The sequence below is a fragment of the Nipponia nippon genome, unplaced genomic scaffold (genome assembly GCF_047370975.1).
Source record: "Nipponia nippon isolate SJK-2023a ecotype South Korea unplaced genomic scaffold, ASM4737097v1 scaffold_6, whole genome shotgun sequence".
Taxonomy (NCBI): domain Eukaryota; kingdom Metazoa; phylum Chordata; class Aves; order Pelecaniformes; family Threskiornithidae; genus Nipponia; species Nipponia nippon.
The window spans coordinates 83,682,176-83,708,247 of NW_028262380.1; the positions used below are offsets into that span (position 1 = coordinate 83,682,176).

A 26,072-nucleotide genomic window follows, 5' to 3' on the forward strand; every position below is an offset into this window, starting at 1 on the left:
AAACCTGGATTATTGCTGGTGGTGAGACAAGCACGTATTTCTGCTTCCATCAAAGGCTGTGCTTACTGTGCTGCAAAGAGGAAATACAGGAAAACACCTTCCCTCTAAGGGAGATGATTTGTCTTGCTACAGCGATCTTATTTCATCTTGTAATTGGAAACACCGTGCAGCAATTTGAGCAAGGATGTTTGCTGTATTGTACGAAGAAACAAACCTAGGCAAGACTGTTTCCATCCAAAAAGAGCATCTGAAAGCTATGGCTGGAGTTGGAAAGTCCTTAGTAAAACTGGCCCAGATGATTTTCAGTGCAAGGCTTTCTGCATCGTGCCATCTGCTACAGTCTCGCCCGTAAGGAGGACCTGATACACCTAAACCCAGGAAATTAGATTCTGACATTACATCTTGGGTAAATGTGACATGCTGACGAGCCATGAAACTGTTGCTGGAAAATAGCTAACCGTTACTGCAGGACTCCACCAACATTCTTGTCTTTCTCAGGGGCCTCCTGACTGGAGATGCCAGGCATGAGAAGAGAAGACTCCAAGAAAAATCAGAGAAGACTGACCTTCCACCCTGAGGGGAAGAATGAAGAGCATCGCTGCACGCTGCTTGCTAGGTATGTGTCACTTCTGTCTTGCTACCTGCCGATTCAAGCACTTGAAAAGTAGGCAGAGAAACAGTGGGATGCAACAACTCTCCCACCGCAGAGGAGCACAGAATCGTTTTGCTCCCCAGGAAAAAGACATGCCCCCGTCTTCCTTCTGCTACCCAGTGCACCAGGTCTTGCTCGGGACACTCTGTCATGTGCCGGGATAGCTGTGCCGTAGGATGGGAGACGGAAGCAGCCTGACTTCTTCATCCTCATCAGCGCCATATGCAGAATGCGCTGATACGGAAAGTGAGGAGAATACGTAGGCAAGCCAGACTCTAGCCCCCTTCAGAAAAGTGAAATACCTTGGAGAAAAGTCTTGGCATTTTATCACCACCGCCAAGCGGTTTTTTCTGCTGTAATCTCAATGTAGAGAACGAGAGCAGCAAAGCACGACAGAGCTTAATTTGGTCTGTAATACTATAACTCGCCTTGGTAAAATGCAGACCATCGTTTCTTGGGGGGAGATTGTTTTGGACCTTTCTGTTACTTTGAACTTTACTGTTTGGCTTGCTTAGTGATTTCTTTTTCTCGCTGGGGAATCCTCTCTCTGCAATATTAGGATGGGCTTTCATGTTCAAGTAGGCCCTGCTGAGTCATTAAAATGCATCTGTATCTTTCACTGTGATCAATGGTACTTTTACGGTGTTTTTTATGAGGTTGTTAAAATGTATTTTAAACACTGTTAAAACCATTTAGAGAGAGATGGTGGATTCCCTACTGATAAAATGACCTTCTCCTTCAGCTTAAAGCAACTTCACCCAGAAGAAACCAGAATTTGTGGAGTCTGACAACACAACTTCGACATAAAAACTTACTGCCTGCGATGGGTGGGGACATCATAAAAGTTTAAAGCAATGCCGAAAGGCAGATCTGGCAAGAGCGAACACCACTGGCTAAATGGTCCTGGACTGTCGCAGAGGGGCGATGCTAGTGGGGAAGGCAGGAGCGAATGTGTAACTGCCCCGAAAGGGAATATCGTACGCGAAGAGAAGTCGGACAGGACCGGTAAGCGGAACTTCACTGGTTCGTTCTCTCCTTTTCTCTATGCAGGGAAGCTGCCAGAAGAATCGAGCTGCCGGAAGAATGGCAGAAGAATAAAGCACAGAGAAGCGATAAAAAATAGACAACTGCATTACCAGATGAACTGAAAACAGAGAAGACACGTAATGACTATTCCAGCAAGTTTTTCGTTGGCCACAGCACAGAAACCACACTGAAATGCCAGGTAAGGAATAACCTCCCTTTGACCCGCTCACCTGCATCATCTTGTTAGACCGTTTTTGTTTCCTCTCTCGTTTCCACACGGGCTCTGCCCTGATTCACCAGACGAGCACCGTGCTCTCTTGAGTCAGCGAAAGGTACGAGGTCTGACACCGCTCTGTCCGAGCAGCTGGGAACGGGCTATTACGCCAGCGCTTCCCTCAGCCCCGCTGCTGCAGATACTACAGGACAGAGGTAAAGCTCCATATGCAAATGCCGCGGCATTTACGATGCGGCGCCCAACCCCGGAATATGTTAGTGCTCTCGGGTCCCAGAGAAGGGCAGGGACACAGCTCCACAGAATGAGGCGCCTTTCAGGAGCCCACGATCGCGTTGTCGGCAATTTCAGTTGGTTTACATCTTTAGCTCTTAGTCCTGCACAAAATTCCTAGCACAGATGAAGAAGTTTCCTAACCTAATCGTTACTTTCTGCTCTCTTCTTTGAAGAGGAAATACTGTATTTTTGCCGTGTGGTGAACACGCATTTCTTTATGGTACTGATGTTACTTGTGTTAATGAGGTATCTATCGGTTTGCCGAGTCGTTGCGCAAGAACCCATTTACAAACTGTAGTGATTTAAACCCCGGAACCCCTCCCGGAATTCCTCCTGGAGGCTCATCATGGCTCCCGTCATAAATGCAGGCTTGTAAAGCTGTACGCTGGAAGGTATTTTCTAGTTTGCCTCTGAAAAGCACTGAACAAAATGTTTTCTTTCTCTGAAATCTGAGGCTCTTCTAGATTAGCAATTCTGAACTGCTGAAGGAAACACGTATAAGCGACACAGCCCTAAACTTGCATGTTCTGCTACGTTTAGAAAGAACTCAAGCAAAGCCGATTCTTAGGCCAATACCTTTAAAGTTTCATCAAGATAACGTCAGTACGGCCTAGGTGAGTATTTCAGACAGAGTCAGCCTCCTAGATTGAAGTTAAAAACTGCAGAAAACTGCTTCGCAAATTCCATAGAGGCTGACTTGACTATAAAATCTGACATAAGGATGTGCCCATAAGGATGCACATTTTTCATTCTGTTTTAATTAACATGATGCTATCATGTCTCTTCAAAGACAGGCACTGTTGTCGCTGTGAGTTCCTCTGGGATCAAGCCTCTCCTTAGCGTCACCATTGTCAGCGCATTTGGCTGGCCCGCAGTTGGAGGACTTATGTTTCACTGTAATTTCTTCCAAAACATTCAGAAAAGGCTCTCACTCTCTCTTTCTCATTAGCTTGATGGAAAGAGCATGTCTTCAGGCAGCTATTTAAAGTTCCAGTCAAATGGAACTACTGAAAGCTGTTCTTTCATAGGCAAGGTCAAAACTGTTCGATACGGTAAAAAATTTTACAAGGCTTATGTCACTGGGAAGGAAGCACACATTATGCCCTTGTATTTCCAGTACACTTTAGAAGTCTTTGTTTCCACCATGTGCAGCCTCAGAGAGCTTGTGTTTTAGTGAACTGGCGCCTCCGTATCGTACAAACCTCCATCCTTTTAATTCCTCCAACTCCTCGTCCGCCATAGTAGGAAGCATCCACTGTGGGCCATTTCTTGGTAGGCAAGGGCTCTTGTTCTTCTTCCTGTCAATACATTCAAATAATATTTACTTTAAGAAGACACTTTTTTCTCCTCCCACTAAGTGTCTTTGTAGTATATTTCACTAAGCGCTCACAGAGGGTAACTTTCCCCAGGCTAGGTGTGAAAGACCAGATATTTAGGTTCCCCAAGCGTTTACCCATTTCCAAACAAAACCTGGTCACATTTGGAAATATTTTTCATGTTTTGCATGGGAAAAGCATTGGTGGCGACCATTAGGAAGGTCCAAATGGGGAATCTAAGTGACAGTCATTTGTTTGCCTCATCCTTTTCCTTTCCATTCATCAAAAATAAGCAAAACACCCACAAAGAAAAGGATTTGCAGTGGCTTCTTCTACAGAAAATACAATGCCTTCAGACAGCCAGCTCATCAGCCCTACTCGTTTGGATTCAGCAGACGGTGTTCAACAGATCTGCAGATAAAGGTTACGCAGCCGATCGCAGTTTCCTAAGCCAACCTTTGTCAAACTCGCTCTTGGCTGCCTCAGCTCAGTGAAGTGTGCCTTATCACGGACTTCACCGTCAGAGTACACTTGAGTACGCTCAAGCGATTGGCTAAATCAAGAGCAAGGGGCAAAAATACTGAAGATACCAGAAGATCCTCTGGTGCGTTACTGCCCATAAGAGGGAGAGAAATTCCCTTGTAAGGGTTCTTCAGTGTCTGGAATGCCAAAGCTGTGGGAAAGTGCTGTTTAAATCGCACATGAATCTTTAGACTGTTATACAAGAGCTACTCAGTCTTTCTGCTTTCGCTGCAGAACGGGACAAATAATGTTCCACTATCTTGGGATGAAGCCCCTAAATATTTCCGTGGATCTGAGCTTTATTCATGCCGTACTGAGATGACTGAGACAGAGCAGAGATTTGGACTTTGGCCATCCCGCTCTCAGCTTAAGGCTTCCCACGGGGCAGTTCTTTCTTCTTCTAGCAGCTAGGACAAAGAGCCACATTCGCAGCACACAGGAAAGCACAGAGGAGCGGTATCGTGAAACCAGTGGGACGAGCGGAGCACCGTCGTACCGTACCTCTTTCGGAGCTGGCGGAGGTGGAGGGGGATCTTTGATGACCTGAAAGAGCCGAACATATAAAAGCGTAAGGAATTGCACTGGCAGCATCCAAAAACCAACAGAAAATTTTAAGAGTGAACTGTTTCCATCCGAGTCCCCCACATCTGCTTGCAAACTGGCAACCGCTGCTGCCAAGTCCCTTGGGTATCGATTATCAAGGCCTTCTGGAAATTAACACCATCCGTCTAATAGAAAATAGCATCAATTGACTGGCAGACACTCTTTGGGCAGACGTGTCTGCCACTTTGCTTCCTGACCGGATAAGACTCAGTCATTCTAAGTAATAGCCACTGCTGAAACCCCGTGGAGCTAATTAGCAAGCCTGGGAGGAAAAGCATCCCAAGGTCTACGTGAGGTCTTGCATAATGTTGGGCCAAGATGCCTGCTTCCTTGTGCCATGCTGCTGGATAATTTCTGGCCCAATGACAAGTGTGAAATGCCTTCTGGTAGCTCAGGCTTCACCTCTAGACGCCCAGATCGTTTCCGCAGATCTCACGTTTCAGATCTAATAATGTAAGCATGTAGCTCCTTGACTGTTCAGTGCGGAGTGCCTGCAAGTGGGAGTTAACGTTCGCAAGGCTTCTGATGCTGTTTCTGGATAAGGCCCGCTCCTGGGATAATTCACTTGCACCTATATTTAAACCTCTACCTACCGTTTCTCCCTGTTCCCTTTCTCACGTACGTACTGTAAATCTCGGAGAGTTCCCTGGTACAGACAGGAATCCACTGAAGCGTACGGGGCGGGAAGAGGAAGGCAGCGACCCTCTTAAACGATTAAGGTGAAACCTGAACGCGCAGCCCTTCTTCCCCAAGAAAAGCAGGTTTGTAAGCTAAAAAGAAGTACTTCAGTGATATCGAGTCATTTTTTGTGCTTGAATATTGTGTAGAAATGACTAAGAAATACCCCTGAATACGAAGGAGTCCGTTTCTGCTGTGCCTTAGTATTATACAAACATAACCAAAACTGTCCGTGACGACAAACACCTAAATCTCCTAATAGAGGATTAAGTACCTTAATTGAAATGTGTCTTATTTTATTCACGCCGTGCTGTTAATTGTAGCACCTTCATTTACTCTACCACTGCCTATTCATAATGTTACTGGACAGATGTATAGCATCATACGTAAAAGAAACTTATTTTTCTTGACCAATAATCAAGAGTTTTCCTTCTTGATTTACATTTCAAGTCACAGGGCCACCAAGATAGTTACTAGTTACTGCCAAAACAAGCTATGGACTTTTAGCACTGGATACAGGAATTCTATCAAGTAAGAGAAATGAGTTACGGCACCCTTGTTTCCCCAGCGCTTCAGGTTTAAGATATTGAACTGTTCATCAAGCAAACTCAGGGGGGGTACTTGGAGCGGATTGGAAAGTCAACTCTGGATTTTAACCAGGCATCCCTTTGCTGCCACAATGTTGCAAAAACGTGCCAGAAATTACTTTTCCTTAAATATTTCTGAATACTTTTTCTTCCCGCCCATCAGGAATTTTCAGAATACTTAACAGAAGTCAATTGTTTAATTAGTGAAACATTCCCGAGAGCCAGATGGGAATTACTGCCCTAACTTTACAAGAAACAACAACACAGAGGGATCACGGGACAGATGCTGAGAGATACTCGGATGCCGAGCAAGATTTTCCAAAGCATGAAGATATTTCATTTGCACTGAAAGCCATTCAAAGACTGGAAACGGTAAAACAGTACTTTCAATATATTAAGGGCCACCTTATCTTATTTAATTCCCATTCTTTTTTCCCTTTTGCCCGTCTGTAACGATTATCTCAAAAAAAATGTATTTCGCTGCCAAGATGGCAAGCTGTACGGCGGGGGAAGGCCTAGCTAGGTTTCGGATTTATATAAATACGCATTAAACAGTATTATCACTCCACTTTCTGTAGTTCTACAATTCCTCAGTCTTGCAGTGTCCCAAGCAAAGACAACTTTGCACAGTAAACTTCTTTGTGATGCGTGCTAAAGTTCGCTTGGGCCCTACGCTTCCTGATATTTACAGAGTCAAAATTTCTACCCCAGTGAATCAAGAAAAACTCTACGTGTTGGACCTCACGAGACTTTGAAAGTCACGAGTCAACGACGGGTTTTGGTGGACTCCCTGAGCAAAGGATCTAATCCTATGCCAGCTGCTAAACTCCCTGAAGATATAGGGTAAACCTGATTTGAAGCTAACCAATACATTAATTAGCTGTTATTTCTAATAGCTTCAGAAAATGAAACTTGTTTTAAACGTGACAGTGGTGTGAGAAAATAATCTGCTTTGAGTAGCAGATACTCACCCCTGCTGACAGAAGTGGAATGTAAATGCTGCATCCTTATGTTTCCCCAGGCTCCTCACACGCTCGCACACTCCCTCTCTCTCTCGCACACGTGCACACACAAAGATTGTTTTCAGCCTTGTGCGATATTTCAAGTGAGATCAGTAGAAAGCCATTTTAAAAAAGAGAAATCCGAGGAACCCGTGCAGCTTTGGCAGAAAACAATGCAAATATGGCATTAAAGTGCACCTACTGAAGATCATCATATTGCAAATTGATTTTTCCTGAACTTGATTCAGCTGGTTTAAATGCCGAAGACTGTGAATAATGCTGCTGTTTTATTAACCCCACATGGAGATTGATTACTTCCTAATTTTGTTTTGGTTTGGTTTATCATCATCATCATCATCACCAGGCAAGGCTGCATCTCATTTATTTGGTTGCAAAGAATGAAGACTTGAGTTTGGAGGAGAGCCAATTTCTTAAAAAAAAAAAAAAAAAAAAAAGAAAGGGAAGAAAAAAGTTAGTTGCTTCAGGCAACAGTCCCTTTGATCTGCTCATTAACACTTTTCAAATGTTCGCGTGATGTGGGCATTAGGAAATGTCAGCACCAGAGCCTGAAGCCAGCTTGATGCGATCATATGTTCTGATATTGAGGGAAGAGTGAAAGAACTGTCAACAGTGAACTGCCTTTAAAAAAAAGGGGGTAGGGAGGGAGGAAGAAGAGAAAAAGGAGTCCCCTTACCCCAACCTGTAAGTGTACACGGAGCTCCTAGCAAGGAACGCTGTCAAGACCAGGGTGGAGTGGAGCGCCCGAACCACCTGAAGCTCTCCACTCTGCCTGCGGGCGGTAGGAGCCACGCGCTCCTGTGGCTCCGGATGCTTATTCTGTTCAGCCCGCAACACCTTTCGCCTCTCTCTCTCCCATTTGATTCTGAAGCATGGGATGCTTACGAGGTTTGAGGGCTCCTGCTTTCTTCCTTGCTCCTGTTCCTTTGTCCCATGAAACCAGACGCTCCGCTTTGCCAGGGAAGCGGACTCAGGGGAAGGGAAGAGGAGGTCCTGCCTGGCCCTAAAACGCTGCCTCTCTTGTCAAGGACACTGGCACCGAAGCCCGGAACTTCACAGCCAGAAGTGGCAGTAACATGGCACGTGAGAGCCTCAGGTGCAGGAGAGAGGGGAGAGAATGGTGGCACAGTATAATGATCTGAGGAAACGGATATCAAAACAAAAAGAAAGGAAGAGTCCGTATTCGGCAATAGGTTCAATGCCACTGTATGTGGGTTTGGAACTCAGTATTGCTGTAGCAATGAGTCCCAAAATTACCTTTCCTTTTTCAAGAAACAAGTAATACCCGTGAGAGGCGGGAGGAAGCAACAGAGGGCACTAACATTTAAAGTGCCGTGGTTGACATTGCTCTCGTAGAAGTCAGGCTGCTTCTTAGCAATAACTTCTCAACCTACAGCTCAAGCCTTCCCGAGAAATAGCCAATTACTGCTGTACCAAATACTATATCCAGAAAAGACGCTCAGGGTAAGTTAATGTCCCTTCAAGTAAATATCAGGGAGGAACAGACTTAAGCGCAAGGTGAATCAGAACCAAGGGACGTTTTCGCACGGCTCGGTGCGGCTCTTTGGGGAGGTGTAGCTCCGCACAGGAGGTTAGCCCAGACAGAACCCTACGCCTTAACGCCACGGTGCATCCTCAGCACCCGAGGTAGCATCTTTGCTCCGCAATTCATTATAAAGGGCTTCGATTTTAGTTACTTGGGTCCTAGCTTAGGTATCCATCCCTCCCCAGCTCTGCATGGTGTGTTGATGCACACCTGTAACGTAAGCGGAACTCTTTTCACTTACAACAAGCATAGGCTGGTGCAGCTAATCTTTTTATGTATTAATCTGGTGTAGCTTCCAAAATGAATACTATGGAAGTAGACATTTGACTTTTTTTTACTGTAGGACTTTGGCACTAAAAAATCCAGAAAGCACCTTACTGATTGTCATTAAGAGCCGTCACTGGACAGAGAATTCCTGCTCTCAAGGGACTGAGCTCCTGCCATCGCTCTTCACTGTACTGAAAGGAAAACGCGTGGTATATGAAGTTTTACTGTGCCGTGGGAACCGACCACGGACGAGCACTGACTTCTGAACGCTGACCAACGCGAAGAGTATTTTGATTTTTTTCACTAGCTTGTACATGTGTAAACCTGATGCATGTAAAAAACAAACATCCGCTTGGCAAGCGATTAAAACTGCATGCGCAACTGGATACGATGTGATCGATTGCGCTTCCAGCTGTGAAAGACTGATTCCGGCCTAACATAAATTAGAGATGCATGCATTATGTTCTGACAGTGGCATCCAGCTAGTGACAAAAGCCACGGTTTCAGTGAGGTGACTCATTCTGAGAGCTCTGACAAACTAAAGGAATGTTAGGTTTCCTGATAGCAGTCAACTCAAAAGGAAGTGTGTTTGTCTGGGGGGGAAAAAAAAGAAAAAAGAAAAACTTGAGAAGTCAGGAAAAGGACAAAAGAAGAGCAGCTGCTTTCAGAAAAGCAGCTCTTGAGAAAGGATATGATGATCCCCCTCAAGAACTATGAAACAACTCACTCCAAAGTATGTCTGTCATTAGCCGACAGAAGGCACTGGAAGAAAAGTTACTTGGCTTCGCCTAAGGATTTAAATTGTATTTTACATGTGTATTTTTAAAATAACTAGAGTTTGAAACACAAAATGTTTGCTTTCCTACCAGCGCAAGTCTGCTGCAATATTATTTCCTTCATGTCCTCCATCTCCCTCTCACCCTGCCGCAGGTGACAGATCCACATGAAATGCCTAGCTGCAGCCGCTTTCTACAGACAGCAAGCGTAGAAACTAAGAAGTGTGAAGACGGTCTATGAATCAAGGTTAGCCAATTATTTTAAAATAAGACAATAGGAAGCTTTCTTCTCACTGATTTCAAATTTTCCTTTTCCACAGGAAGGCTCATGGTATAAAGTAAAGTTGAAGTAAAACGACCAGCAGACAACCTCCTCCCTAGATTTCTGATGGACTGTACTGCGGGGAATGAGACAGAAGAGGGTCTCTTTATGAGAGAAGAGCTCGTCCTTCTTGCCTCGGAAACCCCAGACCACGAGGATGCAGGTGGGGGCGGAGGACTCCTTGCCCTAGGACAGCCTGACGGACCACGCCAAAGCTTTTGATTACGTGGGCCTGGGCACGGTCGGGCAGGGAGGCCGGTTCCTCTGCCGCCCCCGGTTCCACAAGCCCCAGACAAGACAAGGAACACAGTAGCAGCCTGGAAGCCAGCTCGGCTTCCCAAGTCCTCAGCGCTGTCGTTGAACTGGATGAATAATAAACTTCGCCAGTGTACAAACCCCAACACGCAAGGAGATGGAAGGAGAGTTAGTGAAACAGCACGGCTGACTGCTGCTAGAAGGCTAGAGAGCGCACTCAGATGAAGAGAGATGCAATGTGTGCAAGGGATTATGAAGACAATAAGGGATTTCCAACTTGAGAGCCCATAATGGACTACGAATAGCAATTTTAGTGACAGGACTTTTAAAATGGTCCTTGCTTTCAGGGTAACATCTGCATACTATTATGGCCAACAACTTTCAAATAATAGAGAAAAGGCTTCTATCGAAGATTTCACAGAAATATAGCACGTGCTCGCTCAGTACATAGCCAACGAGCAGCACACCAGCACGCTGATGCTGGCTCGCGTGTGTGCAGGTCTCAGAAAGCCAGAAGCACGGCTGAGAGTGCAGTCCACAGTGTTGAAGGAAGCTGGTCTCGTCTTCCATTTATTGCCTATCGCTAATGAAAGAATGCTCCCTCAACAGATGGCTTATGTCACACGTAGCTCTCCTGTTACTTAACCTGTTTCCTACGGTATCTGTGTTTCCCAACGTGGTATGAGTTACAACCACGAGTCACACATCCAGGGACTTTTTCTAATAGTCTTTACTCACCACTTTGCAGCAGAGGGGCCAGAACCACCAGAGCAGACCGAGTGCCACTAACAGTAACAGCACGAGAATGGCAATAAGCGCTGCTACTCCACTAGACTGCGAAGAAAGCAGAAAGACAGTGTCAGTGGATGTTGCAAATAACTGCTGCCTGGTTTTCCCACTCGCCCCAGACCAGCTTCCTACTGACCGATACAAATCCCAAACAAAGTGTTCCCACTCCTCGGATCTTATTCTCGCCAACGGAGAAATTCCTCGCCAGGGATCAAGAAGGGGGTCTTAGCTAAATGGGCATTTGGCACGAGTTCGGTGCCACCCTCCGTTGTAAGTCTCCTCAGTTCCACGAGTTACGTAGAAGGCAAGCTAGGCTGCTTCAACGGGAGCTGCGTGTCAAAATCGGTCATTGTGGGAGGAGGCGGTAAGATGTTATTCCCGTTTCTCATTCCCTACGTATTCTGGGGCCTGCAAGTCTCAGGTATTCTAAGGGACTGAACACAGCGTGCCGAAAACAGCAGTGCTGGTGGACACAGTCCCCTGAAAGTGACCAGTCTGGGAAACTGCTTTTTTCTGCCTCCCTGTAAACCTAAGTTCAAATTCAGTCATTCAGGCATGGGTAGCAGGCCCGAGCCAGGATTATTTCTGCTGAAGTCAGTGGATTCTTTCTGATGAAAAACTGATACCTTTGAGATAAGAATGAGGCCCAACGTGAAGAAAAGAAAGGGTACGTTGACTGCTAAGAAGCGAGCTGTTGGACACAAACAGGGAAAGTCTCCTGCTGAGCCTGTGGACAAGAGGTGCCCTTCTCCTCCCATGAGGACTCAGGTCTCACCACAGTAATCGGTGGGTGGGTGGAATTTTAAGGAATCTCTACTGACAATCCATATACAAGGCTTTTACGCTTATCGCCCACACATCTGGGGCATTCACGCCGTACAGACTATAGCACGCTAAATCCCTGTAGTAGTGCTATTTGAACCCGAAGCCACCATCCCAAGACATTCCGGGCGAGCGTTACTGCTTCCAGCAATACTGCTTTTAATGAAGAAGCGAGCAGCCTGTCTCCCACCACCTCAAACCCACGTCCTGTAGGTGCTTGTATTCTTACACGCGGTCTTCCGTGCTGCTGTGCCGGTTTAACAACAGCGAGAAAAATGCAACGGTGACCTTACGGAAACAGAAGTTATTCAGACTTCAGCTGGGGAAAAGGAAAGGAGGGAATCACTAAGGCTGGAGTACAGCCTGAGTAATTCTGACAAAGGGAGAGAAGTTGTGCTGGAGGTACACCACTGCAAATGGAAGGTGAAACGGAGCTTTGTGCCAAGTCCACGTAGGTGCAGTGAGGCATACGCATGTAGGAGAAACAGGTAAGATGCATGCCCCGGTGCCTAGATGCAACCTATTTTTTGTTTGTTTTCACTGCGGCAACGTGTGTTAGCTAGAGGAGGTTGTGACTTGTAGCTCTCGTATACCGACTGGCCATCAGCTGCTCAGCTATCAGAATTAGTGGAACAATTCTAGCAGTGACCCATTTCTTGCAGTTGCCCATCTGCTACTATGGAAACAGCAGTTCTCCTTGTATGGAGCTCTCTTTGCTGCAACATGTATGAACGGCAAAAAAAAGGGAAAAGAAAAAAAAGGATGATCAGAAGTACGACAGTTTTTACTGTCAGTGCACATCTGCACTCATTCTGTTTCTTGTTAGTGGCAACTTCTGACCACAGAGCAGCACTGTCGCAGTCCAGCAGAGGGAAGACAGCTGCACCCGCCAATTTGGTATGATCTGCTCCGCATCAGGGCTTTGTTTCTACCGATCTCTTCAATCCCAGCAATTTTTAAGGGGACGTGGGGACAGACTTAACATGTGCTGCTTTCTCCGAAAGGACTAAGATCAAGAGAAAAGCGGTCTCCTGTTAGTCGCCAGCATCTTCCTGCGACTGTGCTGTCCTTAGGTTAGCGTGCTGCGAGGCTGCTACAGCATGCTTTGCTGTAAGGTGGGAATGCTTCCGAGTGATAAAGAGGCCCTTTAACGTGATTTGGGTAGCGCGTCTTTCTTCAGCTCTCCGTTCCTTCAGGCTTTCTTCCTGAAGGCTGAAGGGCCAGACTGAGATGACTCGGATATCTACAGTTACCCAAGTATTTCGTTTTTAAATGGATGGAAGAAGAATGTCGGTTTTTCCCTTTTAGGTTAATTACCTATGAGCGATAAAAATACCGTTGGAAAAATACATGCTGATGAGCAGAAGGTACTGTTCTGTATGCTTCTGTGCCTGACAGGACAGCTGCGCTAAAGTCGCACTTTAAATGAGAGACATTTAAAGAAGCACGGTATCCATGCGCAGCACGTTTTCAGAACCCCCGTCGCTACCTTGCGGTCTTGTGTCTAACTGCAAAACTTTTAACTGTCCTGCCTATGTAATATAGAGGACAGAAGAAATTAATGGAGAGCAGAAATTGAGATTAGAAATTTTATGTATTAAGTCAGATGAGTCACTGACTGCGTAAGTATGCGGGTTTATCCTAGAAGCTGTTTTTAGCTCTTTTCTATAAGGCTATGATAAAAACATAGCAGGATGTTCACACTACCTTAACCCTAAGCTTAACTTAGGTACTCCAGCCTATCTCCCCTAATTACCAGAGCTGAGAGCCTACACTCCTTACTCAGGCACCGCAGTTAGGTATTTGAAGTTACGGAGCGTTAGTATCCTCCTGTAGGATTATAACCACCTTCCAGACCAAGGCTGAAGTCCTAAGGTTCTGCCTGCTCGGCCTCAGCCTGCTGCCTCCGATCCCGCTCCGTGGAGCTGTGCTGGAGCGGGACCCCCGGTGACTGTGTCGCACCTGGCTCTCGTGACATGATTATATTTAGAGTGAGCGAGTCTCTGATGGCATGGAGGCTTCCCAATACTTTGAAAGGCACAGCTGCACACTGTGCTTGAAGTCATTTGTTGTAATGTATCTAGCAAAATACAATTCACAAGCTATAGAAAAAGCTAAGCCCCGCACAGACACCGCAGAGGTAGCCTGGGAGAGGAGGAGGATTCCACGGCTTTCCCGCTACATACGGTCTGCGTGTGGTCCCAGTCAGCAGCCCCTGCAGCAGCTAGCAAAACCGACGCAGCAGCAGCGAAAGGAGAAACCCTTATAACAGGGCCTGTGTCAGAAGGCAAAGGTAAATCTCCAAGCCTGCCGCCTAAGAGATGGCTTTCGTCTCTTACTAGGATCGGATGGTACATACAGCAGTACTTCACTTGTGTGGAATCCTGCAAAAACCGATCTTCCTAAAATAAAGCCGTTTGCCACCTTAATGGGCAGAATTAAGGGAATCGTTTTATGTAACTGCAGAACAAAATCTTGTCTGTAACCCCCCCGCACACTTCATCAGGGAATTCAGAACAGCTGAGAACTTTGTTGCCTATAGTGGCGTTATAAAACAGATTCTAAGCGAGTCTCGAAATACAGAGAAAGCAACTCAGGACATCTACGTATGTATGCACCTACATATTAAGAAATCACGTATCATGAAATTCTGTCTATTCTTTGTGTGTCTGCACAGGTGTATTTTTTAGTTCGGTGGATTTGTGCCTTCTGAACAGCTCACGGGACTTGCCGTGCGGTGAGGTTCTCTGCACTGAGACGTCATGCAAGGGTAAAACCAAAAGAGAAACTGGATTTCAGGATTTTACATGGAATGATGTTAGCATGTACTTACACACTCTGAAGCGGTGATTGTTAATGAGCTGGACATGAAAGTTTGCCCTTCGTTCAAACTCACCAAAACTTCCAGAGTTCTGGAAAGAAAGAGAAAAAGAAAATCAGCAGCCATAAAGCAGTCGATAGGAGCGCGTACACGCTACGGCGGCGCTTGGACGGACAGACTCTGTTCCACAGAGAAAGGGTTCAAGAGAGGAAGACGGGAGTGGGGGCCTCTGAGCTGCGCTCGGCGTCAGAAGCGACGTCACAGAAATCACAAAACGAACACGATGCCTTTGTGTTAGCATTTCTAGAAACCTCTCATGACTTTTAAGTGATCGAGATACTTTGCTGTTACAGGGTTGGTCCTTGTGGCTGTCAGAAACCAGTCTTTGGTTGTTTCAGGCTGAGCTTGCTTTCCCTCAATTTACGCCGCTTAAAATGAACAAGACGGTCTGCCGCGGGTACGGCATTGATTCCTGTTTGGAAATCATTTTCGTCTTCTCAACAGAGAGCTATCTGAGTAGAGACTATCCCTTCTCTAGTGCGCGTAGCGTAAAATGCTCCAAAAAGTTTTACATAAAATAAATTGAAGTTCAACTGTAAAAATAACATTGTTTTGTCTGTTCCATAAACATCTCTTTAGTCATATGCAGACATTATGGATAAAAATGTCGGATAATTATAAATGGTCAAGACTTTCCATAAATAGTACATAAACACTGCATACAAATAGTATGTGGTTTACATTTTACAAATTAACCCTAGAAGAAAACAACACATGGTGAATGTTAAACATAAGAAGACTCTTCAGCTTCCCTGGCTTGGATTCCCAAGATTCAGACAGTTTATATTATGCATAGATGTAATTAAATAAAAATATAGATATCCATGAACTAAAACGATTAATCATTTATACCGTTCTTATATGTCATGAATTTCTATTCTGGCACAAATGCTTTAGTCAATATGGAGTTCAAAGCTATTTTAACTAATTTGGCTAATTTCTTTTTCCATTTTAGTGAAGATGAAGTAAGTTGCTTCCGCTGAACTCATTTTTAAATGATCTGCGTTATGAATAATTGATCTAAGAGAAAGAATAACTGCAATTTACTTCTAATTATTACTGGAATAAGTGAATCAGAACAGATACAAAGCAAACTATACCAAAACTTTTGTTAGTGATGAATTTTATAAATGTGATGCCTTTTTTTTTTTTTTTTTTAAACCAATGTTTTGCTTTGCCAGTGTAACGAGAAATGCTGTGGGAAACTTCAGCACGACAATTCTGCTCGAGTTTGGCTGGCAAAACAATCCTATTGACTGCAGTGCAAGAGGACTTCATGCCGTGCCTTTTCTTACTCAGAGACGGACTGAATACCCGCGCCGTGCTGTCGGAACACGGCCCAAATCCCGACCGCTGTCCCCGAAGAGACTTGCGTGTTGAAACTCCGAAACGTTTTGGAGAGGCGCGCATCACGAACCCATCAGCCAAAGCGTTCTTCTCTCCAAGTCGCTAACCTACAGCCCCGTTCCATTAACCTGGCTCCCGTGTCCTGGCGTCGCATCCTTCTGCGCCCTGGCCGCGCCGCTGCATTAACTGCGACTGTACGGGTGTAACCGAACCGTAGAATCGTGGAATATCTCAAGGGGGAAGGGAATAACTGAATTCAGCCCGTAAATCCCGAAGAATCCACAGCACGCAGAAGTATTTTTGATGGCAGCTTTTCAGTTAAGCACAGATTCCAAGAGGGAGAGATGAATCTCTTAAATGTTTCGTGTTCCCCCATTAGCCTTGCCTTTTTAAAGCATGACTTAGAGAAACACGCCACAGGCTCCACACCAAGTGCTGAACTTGGTTACGCCCCAGACAGGGCGTTCATTGCGGTCGTGTTTCCCGACAGCAAAGCTGTTCAGCCTTTCTGCTGTTTCTGACCTTTCCTAAGTAACGGTGGGTGCCGTGGCACTGACTGATGCCATAATTGGGATTATATGGCTTGGTTCAAAGCCTGCTATAGCCCTTCCAGCTGCTCTAAATCCAAATGTAGTACGCCAAGTAATTTTGATTTTTAAATGAACGTACCGTGTTCTTTAAGGACCTAAGTCCTTCTATACCTCCTGCATTGACTTTATTTCCGATCATATTTGAACTGCGTCTAAATACATTGTCGGTTTTTTTCAGCTGTTTTACCTTTGGTTGGAACCATTTCTGTGGTCTCTTGTTGGGCAAAACTCCCACCGAGATCAAAAATAATTCTGCCTGTGCATTAGTGAAGAACTGCTGGATCTGGCCAGCCACATCTGACTACAGTTGCTGCCAGCTACTGGAGTCGAATTTCCAAAGCGCTTTCAGATGCTCACTTTTTCCCCATTTCTTTTTATTAAAAAAAAAAAAAAAAAAAAGGTGAATGTGAATCCTCGATTTCCTATGGGGTCTTTCTGCTATCCAGTCAATTCCCTTTGCTGCCTGGCAATATCATCCTTCCTCTTGACTCGTGTGTGTTCTTGTCAGTCAGGACTATTTTCTAACATCATTTCACAATGTCTTTTATCCTCTGGCAGTTTGTTGATTTGCATGACGTGCTACTACCAGTCCCAGACCTACGCGGCTGAAAAGGAAGATGCTCCGGTGGCTGACTACCGTTGCCAGCAGCAGCAGGCACCAGCTGAAATGTCACATACTCGGGCCGCGTGTTTTTCAGCTGAGCAGCTAGGAAACAAAACACATTTGAAACTTCAGCAGAGCAGGTAAGTACTGTCGAGGCGTGTTCTCACCATGCTAGCAGTACCTCTGACTGCTACTCACGTTTAATTTCACTCTCCTGTGTAAGAAAGCCTACACAAAAAAACTGCTAGGACCACTAAAATGATAATATAAATTATTTCACGCAGATCTTCATAAAAGTAGGCTTCCACATATCCCTTAGATCTTTAGGAACCAAATTACTTCTTTTGCACCACGCTTCCTATAGTCACAACCTCCCGGCTGCCCCCCCACGCCCCGCCAGGTTCGTCAGCGAAAATCTAGGCACCCATCGTGGCTTATGCTGAAGGCAGATTTTCTAACTCGCTAAAATACTGCATTTCACACTAACTGTTTCAGCGTGAGACAGACGGCGACCTTAGGAATGCCTGGACCTGTGACTCAGGCATTGGGCTTTCTTGGCTTCCCTAGAACAAGTCCCGCTTTCGAGACGCGACAGTCGATCCTGTTAAACTCCCTTGCTCTCTTACGCATTAAAGCTTGGAGCCAGTGTCACCCTTTTCTCTTCTACCATCCTTGTGTCGTGCAGCAAACTACGTACTCCTTCTGCGATAGGTATTATTTTTTTACATTTAGAGGGACCGTTCTCTCTTGCCTTTGTACGGAACACCTGTATTAGTCTTTCTCTAGCAGTGCTCTGTAGCTACCACATTTGCGCTGTTTGCCGCTGCGAGCTTGATGAGTCTAGGCCGAAACAAGCAAGGTTTGTCTAATTCAGCTATTGAGAAACAAAGCTGGTTTTTTATATGGTCTTTGCTACCAAATTGAGCAAAACAGGAACCTGAAAGACATTTGGATAACACACTGCAGAAGAACATGTTAACACATACTAAAGAAAAGGGTCGTTGCCCAGGTATCTTGCGGATCTTGAAATTTCCTGGAACTCACTAGGTTGTATGAAAAATTTTGTATAATAGCTAGGATTTCTGAGCGGACTAATGCCCGTCTTTACACCTTACTGTTTGTGACGCAGAACTGGCCTTTGCTTATGTCCACTGACAAGCTCCACTCTAACTGGGATTCTCCGATGGACTGAGAAGCGGCACCGTTACCGCTACCGTCTTCTACTAGAAAAGGCAGCTTTGCATTCCAGCCCCACCAAAAACACGTTTGCTCGGCTGATGTGCTGTACAGGCCTGAGAGCTGCGTTCTGCCTCCGTTCGCTTATCTAAATATTTTACCTGGGATTTAGGAGAAAAACAGTGAGTATGGACACCTGTAATCTGTTCTCTTACGTGACTTGCCCGAGTCCCAGAGGGGCGGCGTACTGAGCGGGCAGGGTCACCGGGACACAACTCCGGCATTTTAAGCTCTTTTTCTCAGCTTCAGAACCCAGGCGCGCTCAGGCACCCGGTCAATGACAAATAAACAGTTCCTACCGGAGTGGAAACAGCTCCTCGAAAGCGGCACAAAAATCCCAGTCCAGGAAAAACGCCCAGGAAGGAACTTGCCGTTAACGGAACAGAAGCGCACCGCACAGCCTGCTCGGGCCAGTTGCTGAAGGCCAGGTATTACAGACGGTTACTAAGATGGGGAGCTTGCCCGTATTTTTAGGAGGTGCCACTGAGCAAGCGCCTGTCTCCCTCTGGGACTGAACTCTGCTGCCAGGGAGGTCTGGAGATCTGATCCTCACGCACAGCACCGCCGCCATGCACCGTTCTGGCAATCCAGACGGCGCCCAAAAAGGGCACCGCTATGACGTGCGTCTGAACGAGAACGGGGCCCGCAGCTCACCGACTCCCCCGGCCTGCGGTAAGAGCGGGTTTCGAGTCCCCGGTGCCGTGAGCCGCCTCGCTACTGTCAAGCTTTGCATTCCCCCGACCTTTAGCTGTCGGGAGGTCTGACAGATATCCCAGGCAGCAGGCTCACTGAGCACGTCAGCTATCGGCGCGGATACGATGCAGTAGGAACAACCAGTTTCCCTATCGACTTCCATTCTGGTACGCAGCTGCAGGGATGAGCCATCTGAGATCTTCACAGGAGTTGATCATACTCGCTCAGTTCTGGAAGCCACAGAGTGAACTCATACAGATAATTATCTCATCTTCAAAAGGATGAACCTGTCAACATACAAAATCACTTCTTTCCTCAAATTGTCGTGTCTGTAGGGTATAAGAAATGCCTTTTTTTCATTAGTTTAGCATCCACCTGTTTGATGGGCTATGTGTACTTCTGATTCATATAAACGCTACCCCTTCACATTTGGAGTTCCCAAAACTAGGTGCCCTGTTTCTTCTACTCGCCCATTCACAAACATCCAAGAGAAAGACGTATATATAAATACATCTAGTGTTTTCTAGTAACCGTCCACACGTGTGAGGCTTTTAGCTCAGCACTGTGCATGAACTGCAAATATTTTGAAAAGAAAACGATGTTCAGCAGCGATTCTATTTTTGGGGCACCTTTACTTCCCGCCGTGACTGTCCCTCTTTTGTGAGTGTCAGGTTCCTTCAGTAAAGCTCAAATTAGCGCAGAGCCGAACCAGCCTCTGTCTCCTCTGCTGATTTCTCCTCTCACCAGATAAGCGCCTCTCCTCTGCTGCCCGGCGCGTTCTGCGGGGGTCGCGCCGTGGGTTTTACATCCGTGCGCGCGGGAAGGGCAAGCAGGCCCCGAGGACAGCAGTCAGAGGTTCGAATGCTCCAGGCCCGCTCACGCCGGGCACAAATACCCGGGCCTCCTTGCAGCCATACCCAAGAGCACAAGGAGTCAGCCAGCTTGTCTGTGTCTGGCTTGAAGACCGCGGCTGCGGGGACAAGCCTCCGGGGAAGGGCAGGCGCAGCCCTTCACACCGTCCCTCAAAAACGCAGCAGTGCCCAAGTCCAGCCTCTTTTGAAGGCTTTTAGCCAGGATGCTCGTTCCTGTCTTCCGACCGCTTCTGACACAGCACTTGAGCACAGCGGCACCAAAGGGATGGCAAACGTGAGCTACTACGCACGTGTAATTAACGTGCTGTGCAGATCCTCGCAACTCTATGGCTTCTTATGTACCACCGGTCTAATGTGCAATTTTCCAGTGGTCCATACTTGTAAAGCTGTTTCATTGAATAGGAAAACACTGTGGTTTTTATTTACAGTTCATAGCCCTTGCTCAATGCGGAAGGGATTTTCCCACATCTTGTCTGTGAAGTGTCACTTTTTGGATGGGAATCAATCCTGGAAAAGTTAGTCTGAAAAGAGCTTTTAAAAAAATGTTCTTATTCGTGACCCAAAGTTAACCACAAGACTCTCGCTACTTTAAACTGCATCAGTCATGGCCCGCTGGCCGTTCTAATAAATAATTTACCAAAAAAGGTAACCTGAGAAGACCCACCAATTGCAATTCTTTCTTTCCTTCGTGTCCGCTGCTGTTTTATTGTTACGGAAGAGGAACGTGGCCCGCTGCCATATGTCACTACAGCGCTGGTCTAAAGAATTTCATACCCTGTGAAATACAGCTGACATTTCAATCCGCAGTAACCTATTTGCAAAGTATTCATTTGCTCCTTACTTTATGAGTATCCAGTAAAAGACTGCCATTTTATGACCCATTAAAAAAGCTGAAAAAATTAAATAAAATTGTGAAAGACATTTGCTGGAAGTAATAAATAATTTACCTCCAATTTTCACGCACTGAGAATTAAACTGGCAACTGCTCAAAAAGTTATTAAAATTACGGTAACAAAGGTGTTTTAGAAGCAAGTGCCAGGATTAAAATAGCTAAAATGCCGTACAGAGTAGGAAGGAAAAAAATAGATCTATGTATTTAAAAGGGTGTTTTCCCTTAGAAAAACCTACCTCCGTGCATTAACGTATAGCTTTATTACACAGTTAACGTTGGTAAGCCAGTAGTAAGAGAGCGTGTGTATGTGTTGTGAATGTACCTACACACGCACACGCGTCTGCCTGTGTGTTTGCACGCATATGTGCGTATGCAGCAATCGCACGCGGGACAGTCCGTCACCGGGGTGGGAGAAGGGCTTGCTGGAACTACCGTTTAAGCATGGGGTTTTTGCATGCCTATCGCTTTACCCCCACGTACTTTACCGTCCCCTGCACAACAGTCTGGCAGCACAAAGGGGTGCCACCGCGACCGCACTTTATTTTGGTGGTCACCTGAAGGACGGGGAAACCGGAACGTGCTGTGACGGACGGTGGCACGTTCAGGTTTTTAACGCAGAAATATTCACCGCCGTTCACAGCTGGAGCAGATACAAGGTGTCATTCAGTGCAATATTCCGCGTTTTAGAGTTTGAAGGAAAAGCTCCATTGGCAAGCAGTACCGACCTCGCCTCGGGAGGCAGACTGAAATGCGTAGTGCCAGGCGAGGCAGCCTCTGGCACGGCACCCCTCATTTTCTGCCCGAGGGGCGAACGGCGGGGCAGTGGCACGCGGGGAGACAACTCGTGCTCAGCCCTAGGGCAGGGGGGACAGCCGCAGGACGCTGAGCGGTAGCTGGTGGTGTCTCAGCGGGGGCAGTGCCAATCTCACTGTAGGGACACGGGGGTTTCGTTTGACCAACTTGAGTTTGAAATCGTTGGCCACTATTTGCTGGGGGTACAACCAATATTTACTCCCACTTTCTCACCAGCCAAAGCACAGAGTACCCTTTCCCCTCTGCTTGGTTAACAAGCGCTGCAGGAGCACAAAGCCGAGTCTCTGCCCCTGGGGACGCATCCCTGCAGCAGGAGGAGGCCAGACAAAGCCGCGGAGGAAGGTATTTCAAGTCCATGCTTCTGGTTTTGTTGCTCTTCCTAGATCAAAAGCCCCAGCTGCATAAGGACACGGCAAGTTCCCTCGGAGCAGGGTTACAAACCTTGCCTGCCAAACGCTCGGCGCAGTTCCGCTGTGCCAAGGGTCACCTATGCCTGGGACGCACGGGAAACAGTTTACTGGAGCCGATGGGAATCGCACTGGGGACAGTTAATAATCTGCCGTTACGATAGATGGTCAGAGTTGTTTTCCTCCCACCAACCACACAAGGATAAAAAGGGATATTTAATTACTTTCCCGAGGATAGCAAGACCTGCAGTCTATGAAAATCACGGTGGTTTGGGGTTTTGGTAAAGAATTAGTACAAACTCTCCCCCCCGGCCTTCTTGGTGTCGCGCAGCGCTGACATAAATTCAAATTATAGTTCTCTTAGGATCCCCTCTTGTTACCTCAGAACCGTCTGGCTTTCTCAGCAGAGCGTTCAATATACCGTCTATTTGGGTCTGGCTTTCCACGGGAAACGGCCAGAAGCGCAGAGATGGAGAAGTAAGGATTTCACGTCTGGGAAGTGCTAGTGGATTTGAAAGAACTGGAAGCCAGCAATGAATTAGCTCTGATCTCATGGAATCATGGGAACCCGCAGTAACAGGGTATGAAATGTCATTATTATGTTAAATTAGTCTATTAATTCAGCTCAGGATACTATCTCCATTGCATAATATGAAGCACTTAGTTCTGCTCACGCACTCTTCCTTAATGCTCTGGGAACACCGTGTGCCCTATTGAGGAACGTGAAGGACTGCATTAGAAATTACTACTGATCTTAACATCAGATCCATATGTCTTAGGAGCCAGTTAGCCTACACAATTCATTGAGGATGTTTCCATCTGTGAATAGTTCCCATTATAATCTAATTGTGTCAAACTAAATGTATTTCTAAAATATTTTCATAAGTTAATATTTATAACAGACATTAAGCCTAATCCAGTCATAAAGCCTAATCCAGCCGTATTTCTGGTTCCCCCCTACCTGAGTTTATTTCTCTAGCTATTTTGGAGGGGGGACATTGTACCGTGTGAGTAACCGGCGACTGGTAACCATACTCTCTTTTGTTTTTTGTTGGAACAAAATGCTCGCACAGGCAAAAAAAAGCTTAAGCGCTAGCGCTGAAAATAAACGCTAAGTCTCAATGACTTTGCAAAGACAGGAAGGTCCAGGTGGGAGAGGATCTGATTCACCTCGACTCTCTTTACCCAGTGCTACTAGGGAAAAGGGGTTGTTTACGTTGAAGGATAATGTTAATATCAAATCAGTGGGCCTAATTAGCCATGAGTGCATCCGTGATGGAGAAGTATTCCAGTCACCTGGGCACAGAGGCTCTGCCATGAGAACAACAGGTGAAAACAACCTGATTCGGAGAGGGCATCCCACCTGGCAGGCGCGGGCAGCACGAACTCAAAAGCGGGCAGAGCTCCTCTCTCCCTTTCCTCCCTGCTCTCGGGGGCACGGGCATTGCCTGTGCTCCCCGCAGGAGGGAAGGGCTCAGCTGCTGCACGCCGGGGAGGCAGCGGGGCTTCGGGAAGGCTGCCAAGCCAAAGGGAGCCCAGGGTGTGTTCCCATGGCTGGTACCTCCTTCTGCGACAGCGGACTGCTTGTTCTCCTTCGTCGAGCGCTTCCTAAGGTACGGCTGAACGTGATTACTAGAGGTAACTGCTCGCGCGGGTTTATTGTGGTCCTGCCTTTTTACAGTTACGACTGCTGTTATCTAGGATGTGAAGTATCTTAGTCAACAAGCTACATCTTCTCTGAGAAATCCTATTGAATCCTTACTTTAAATGCTCCCTTTTTCTCTAGTCAAGGTGTTCTTCAAGCAACGTGTGGTTGCAATGTAGTTTATAGACTGAGGATGAGACTTTGAAAAATGGGTCCTTAAACCCCCACTTGAACATGTTAAATAAGTTGCGTAACTTTCAAGTGGCTAAGTACTCATCGCACGTGCTTACGTTAACGAGTATTTTAGTGCTGTGGCAAAATTTGTCTCTTGCTTTAATTGCCACTAAGGCTGTAATAAGGCTATCTAGCTAACAATACCACAAACAGAAGGTAAACGTAACTTCTTAGTTGGAAAGAGAACAGAAAATGCTCGCCGTACCCCGTGATATAGTAATCCTTTAAAAAAAAACTTCTTAAAGGACTCTGAAAGATACATAAGGCAAACCTGCAGCTTGCATACAACTTCCCTCCTTTGGCACTACTTCTCTGCGCTTGCAACGTGTCGCCCAAAATTTTACCTTTCTCAGCTGAGGAGGAAAAAGTGACCAAAATAATAATAATAATAATAGTCATTCCTGCCATAGCAAACAACAGTAATTATTGCCTTCATCTGGTCTTCAGCTACTGACTTCCATGCCACAAGAAAACTCCGTTAAGTTACATGCCACTCTTATCAATACTCCTTAAGGCCGACAAACGTACGTTCTACTCGGATTAATGACCTTAACGCAGTTACAGGCTTGTCTGAATGCACAGGTAATCTAGTATGTCTACCTACACGCTCGGGAAATGACATGGTTTGGGTATTTGAGTATTTGCATGCAGCTTATGTGGGAGCTATACCTGGCGTGACTTGTGTAGAGCATCATGTAAAGACATGTTTAGATTTATTTTGTAATGACACATTTGGAGTTGCCTAGCTTATCTACTTAGTGTTTTCTTTCCATCTGGTAAAATGAATGCGGAAAGACAAAGGCTAATTTTAACTTACAATTGTTATTGAGCTACTAAATAACACGGCCCTGAAAGGTCGCCACGTAGGATGAGCACAGCGGTGATTTTTCAGTTCTTAAACGTGCGCATTGGTGGCAGTGCGACTGTTGGACGGAAACTCTGCGTGCGAGAGCTGTTACGGTGGCTGCGGTGGTCTGTTACGCCAACACTGAGCTAATAAGATGTGAAAATGGGTGCTGGGTTAGGTCTAAATATTAGCGCATTGCCTGCTTGGTGTTTTAATGCTTGCAGCGCTAGAAGGAAGTACAACTGTGTAATCTTAACAATAAGTTAATGACACTTTTTGTGTGGGAATGTAAATCTGCTTATCGTTCGCGCCCAGCCCCCACCCGCACACGTTTCCAAAGGCATTCATATGCCTCCTTCGAGAGAACTAATGATACTGTATCGGCGCTCTCGCTATTTAGATATTTATTTCGTATTTGCTCGAAGAATCGGGCCAATGTTTTTGAAAGCACATCTAACTATACCATATGCCTACTTAAATCATCCCTATCAAACAAGTTGTAGGATGATGCTCTGGTTCATTCTGTTCTGTTTTCCCTTCCTTCACAATGTGTTTATGTATATTTATCCAATTTGTTCTGTTCCTCCTGCCAAATTGCAGGTTTGAGATCTCAGCTATGCAGGGGCAGCTGTGCTATTGTTGATGCCTTACAAAACAAAGGTCACAGACCGAGCCCGTATCGCTAGAACTGATGGCAGCTGCATGTTAACCATTACGGTAGAGGCACAGAACGATCAGGGTTCACGCGCCCTCCGAAGCGGGAATAAATCTTACCTTGCCCTTCGGTAAGCGAGAACGCGAGTCTCGCTTTTAAGAAGTCATTTTTTGTGCAAATTAGCCTCTTGCAAAATTTCCTGCTGTTTGTTTAATTTATTGACATAATTCTTCCCTCCATCTGGAGAAAAAAATAAACAGCCCCACCACAAAAAGCCAAAATCTTAAAAACAAAATGACAGCTGAGTCGAAGGAATGATCTCTTCTGCATGTAGCTTATCTTGGCTTCTCTCACTTCTGAGATGGACAAGAATTACCAGCTGTTCCAGCCTAGGCAGCTATTGACCACGTGAAGAAGTAGGCTACCAGAAGACGACGTTGCCTTGAAAAGAAGGTTGTTTCCGAACCTAGCCCAGCAACTCCACGTAACGAAACAGCAGGGTGGGACTGCTTCAAATGCCCTTTGTTCGGTAAGAGAGATCAATCTGCAAGGCTTGTGAATTAGAAACTATTTGCCCCTTGGGTGGCCTGACCTATTGTTCTGTCTTCTCCTGCTGCCTTTCAGACCAGAAGCCAAGAGTCCAAAGTTATTGAAAAGGGTGTTTTAGA

General features: G+C 46.0%; 1 protein-coding gene and 2 long non-coding RNA genes across 8 annotated transcripts in view; 2 read left to right on the forward strand and 1 right to left on the reverse strand.

Annotated features, from left to right (window-relative positions):
- The window catches only part of ANTXR2 (ANTXR cell adhesion molecule 2), a 111,699-nt gene that overhangs the window by 41,236 nt on the left and 44,391 nt on the right, over positions 1–26,072 (reverse strand). For 2 of the 3 annotated variants that reach the window (XM_087736875.1, XM_087736873.1), the window contains exons 11-14: positions 14,522–14,600; positions 10,816–10,911; positions 4,526–4,567; positions 3,389–3,484 (exon numbers count right to left, since the gene is read on the reverse strand). In XM_087736875.1, coding sequence (XP_087593001.1) covers positions 3,389–3,484; positions 4,526–4,567; positions 10,816–10,911; positions 14,522–14,600 — 313 coding nt within the window. The remainder of the gene's footprint in view (positions 1–3,388; positions 3,485–4,525; positions 4,568–10,815; positions 10,912–14,521; positions 14,601–26,072) is intronic. The other variant, XM_087736874.1, reaches the window with a different exon arrangement.
- On the forward strand, positions 14,607–20,815 carry LOC148051638 (uncharacterized). 3 transcript variants are annotated; one of them, XR_015699775.1, is made up of 4 exons: positions 14,607–14,966; positions 15,751–16,233; positions 17,065–17,250; positions 18,240–20,815. It is a non-coding gene; the product is annotated as an uncharacterized LOC148051638 (long non-coding RNA). The 3 variants fall into 3 exon arrangements; XR_015699773.1 differs by having other exon boundaries at positions 14,607–16,233; XR_015699774.1 differs by having other exon boundaries at positions 14,607–16,110.
- LOC148051639 (uncharacterized) overlaps positions 23,417–26,072 on the forward strand; it is a 29,934-nt gene continuing 27,278 nt past the window's right edge. The window contains exons 1-2 of one of the 2 annotated variants that reach the window (XR_015699777.1): positions 23,417–23,636; positions 25,766–25,933. This is a non-coding gene — a long non-coding RNA (uncharacterized LOC148051639). The remainder of the gene's footprint in view (positions 23,637–25,765; positions 25,934–26,072) is intronic. The other variant, XR_015699776.1, reaches the window with a different exon arrangement.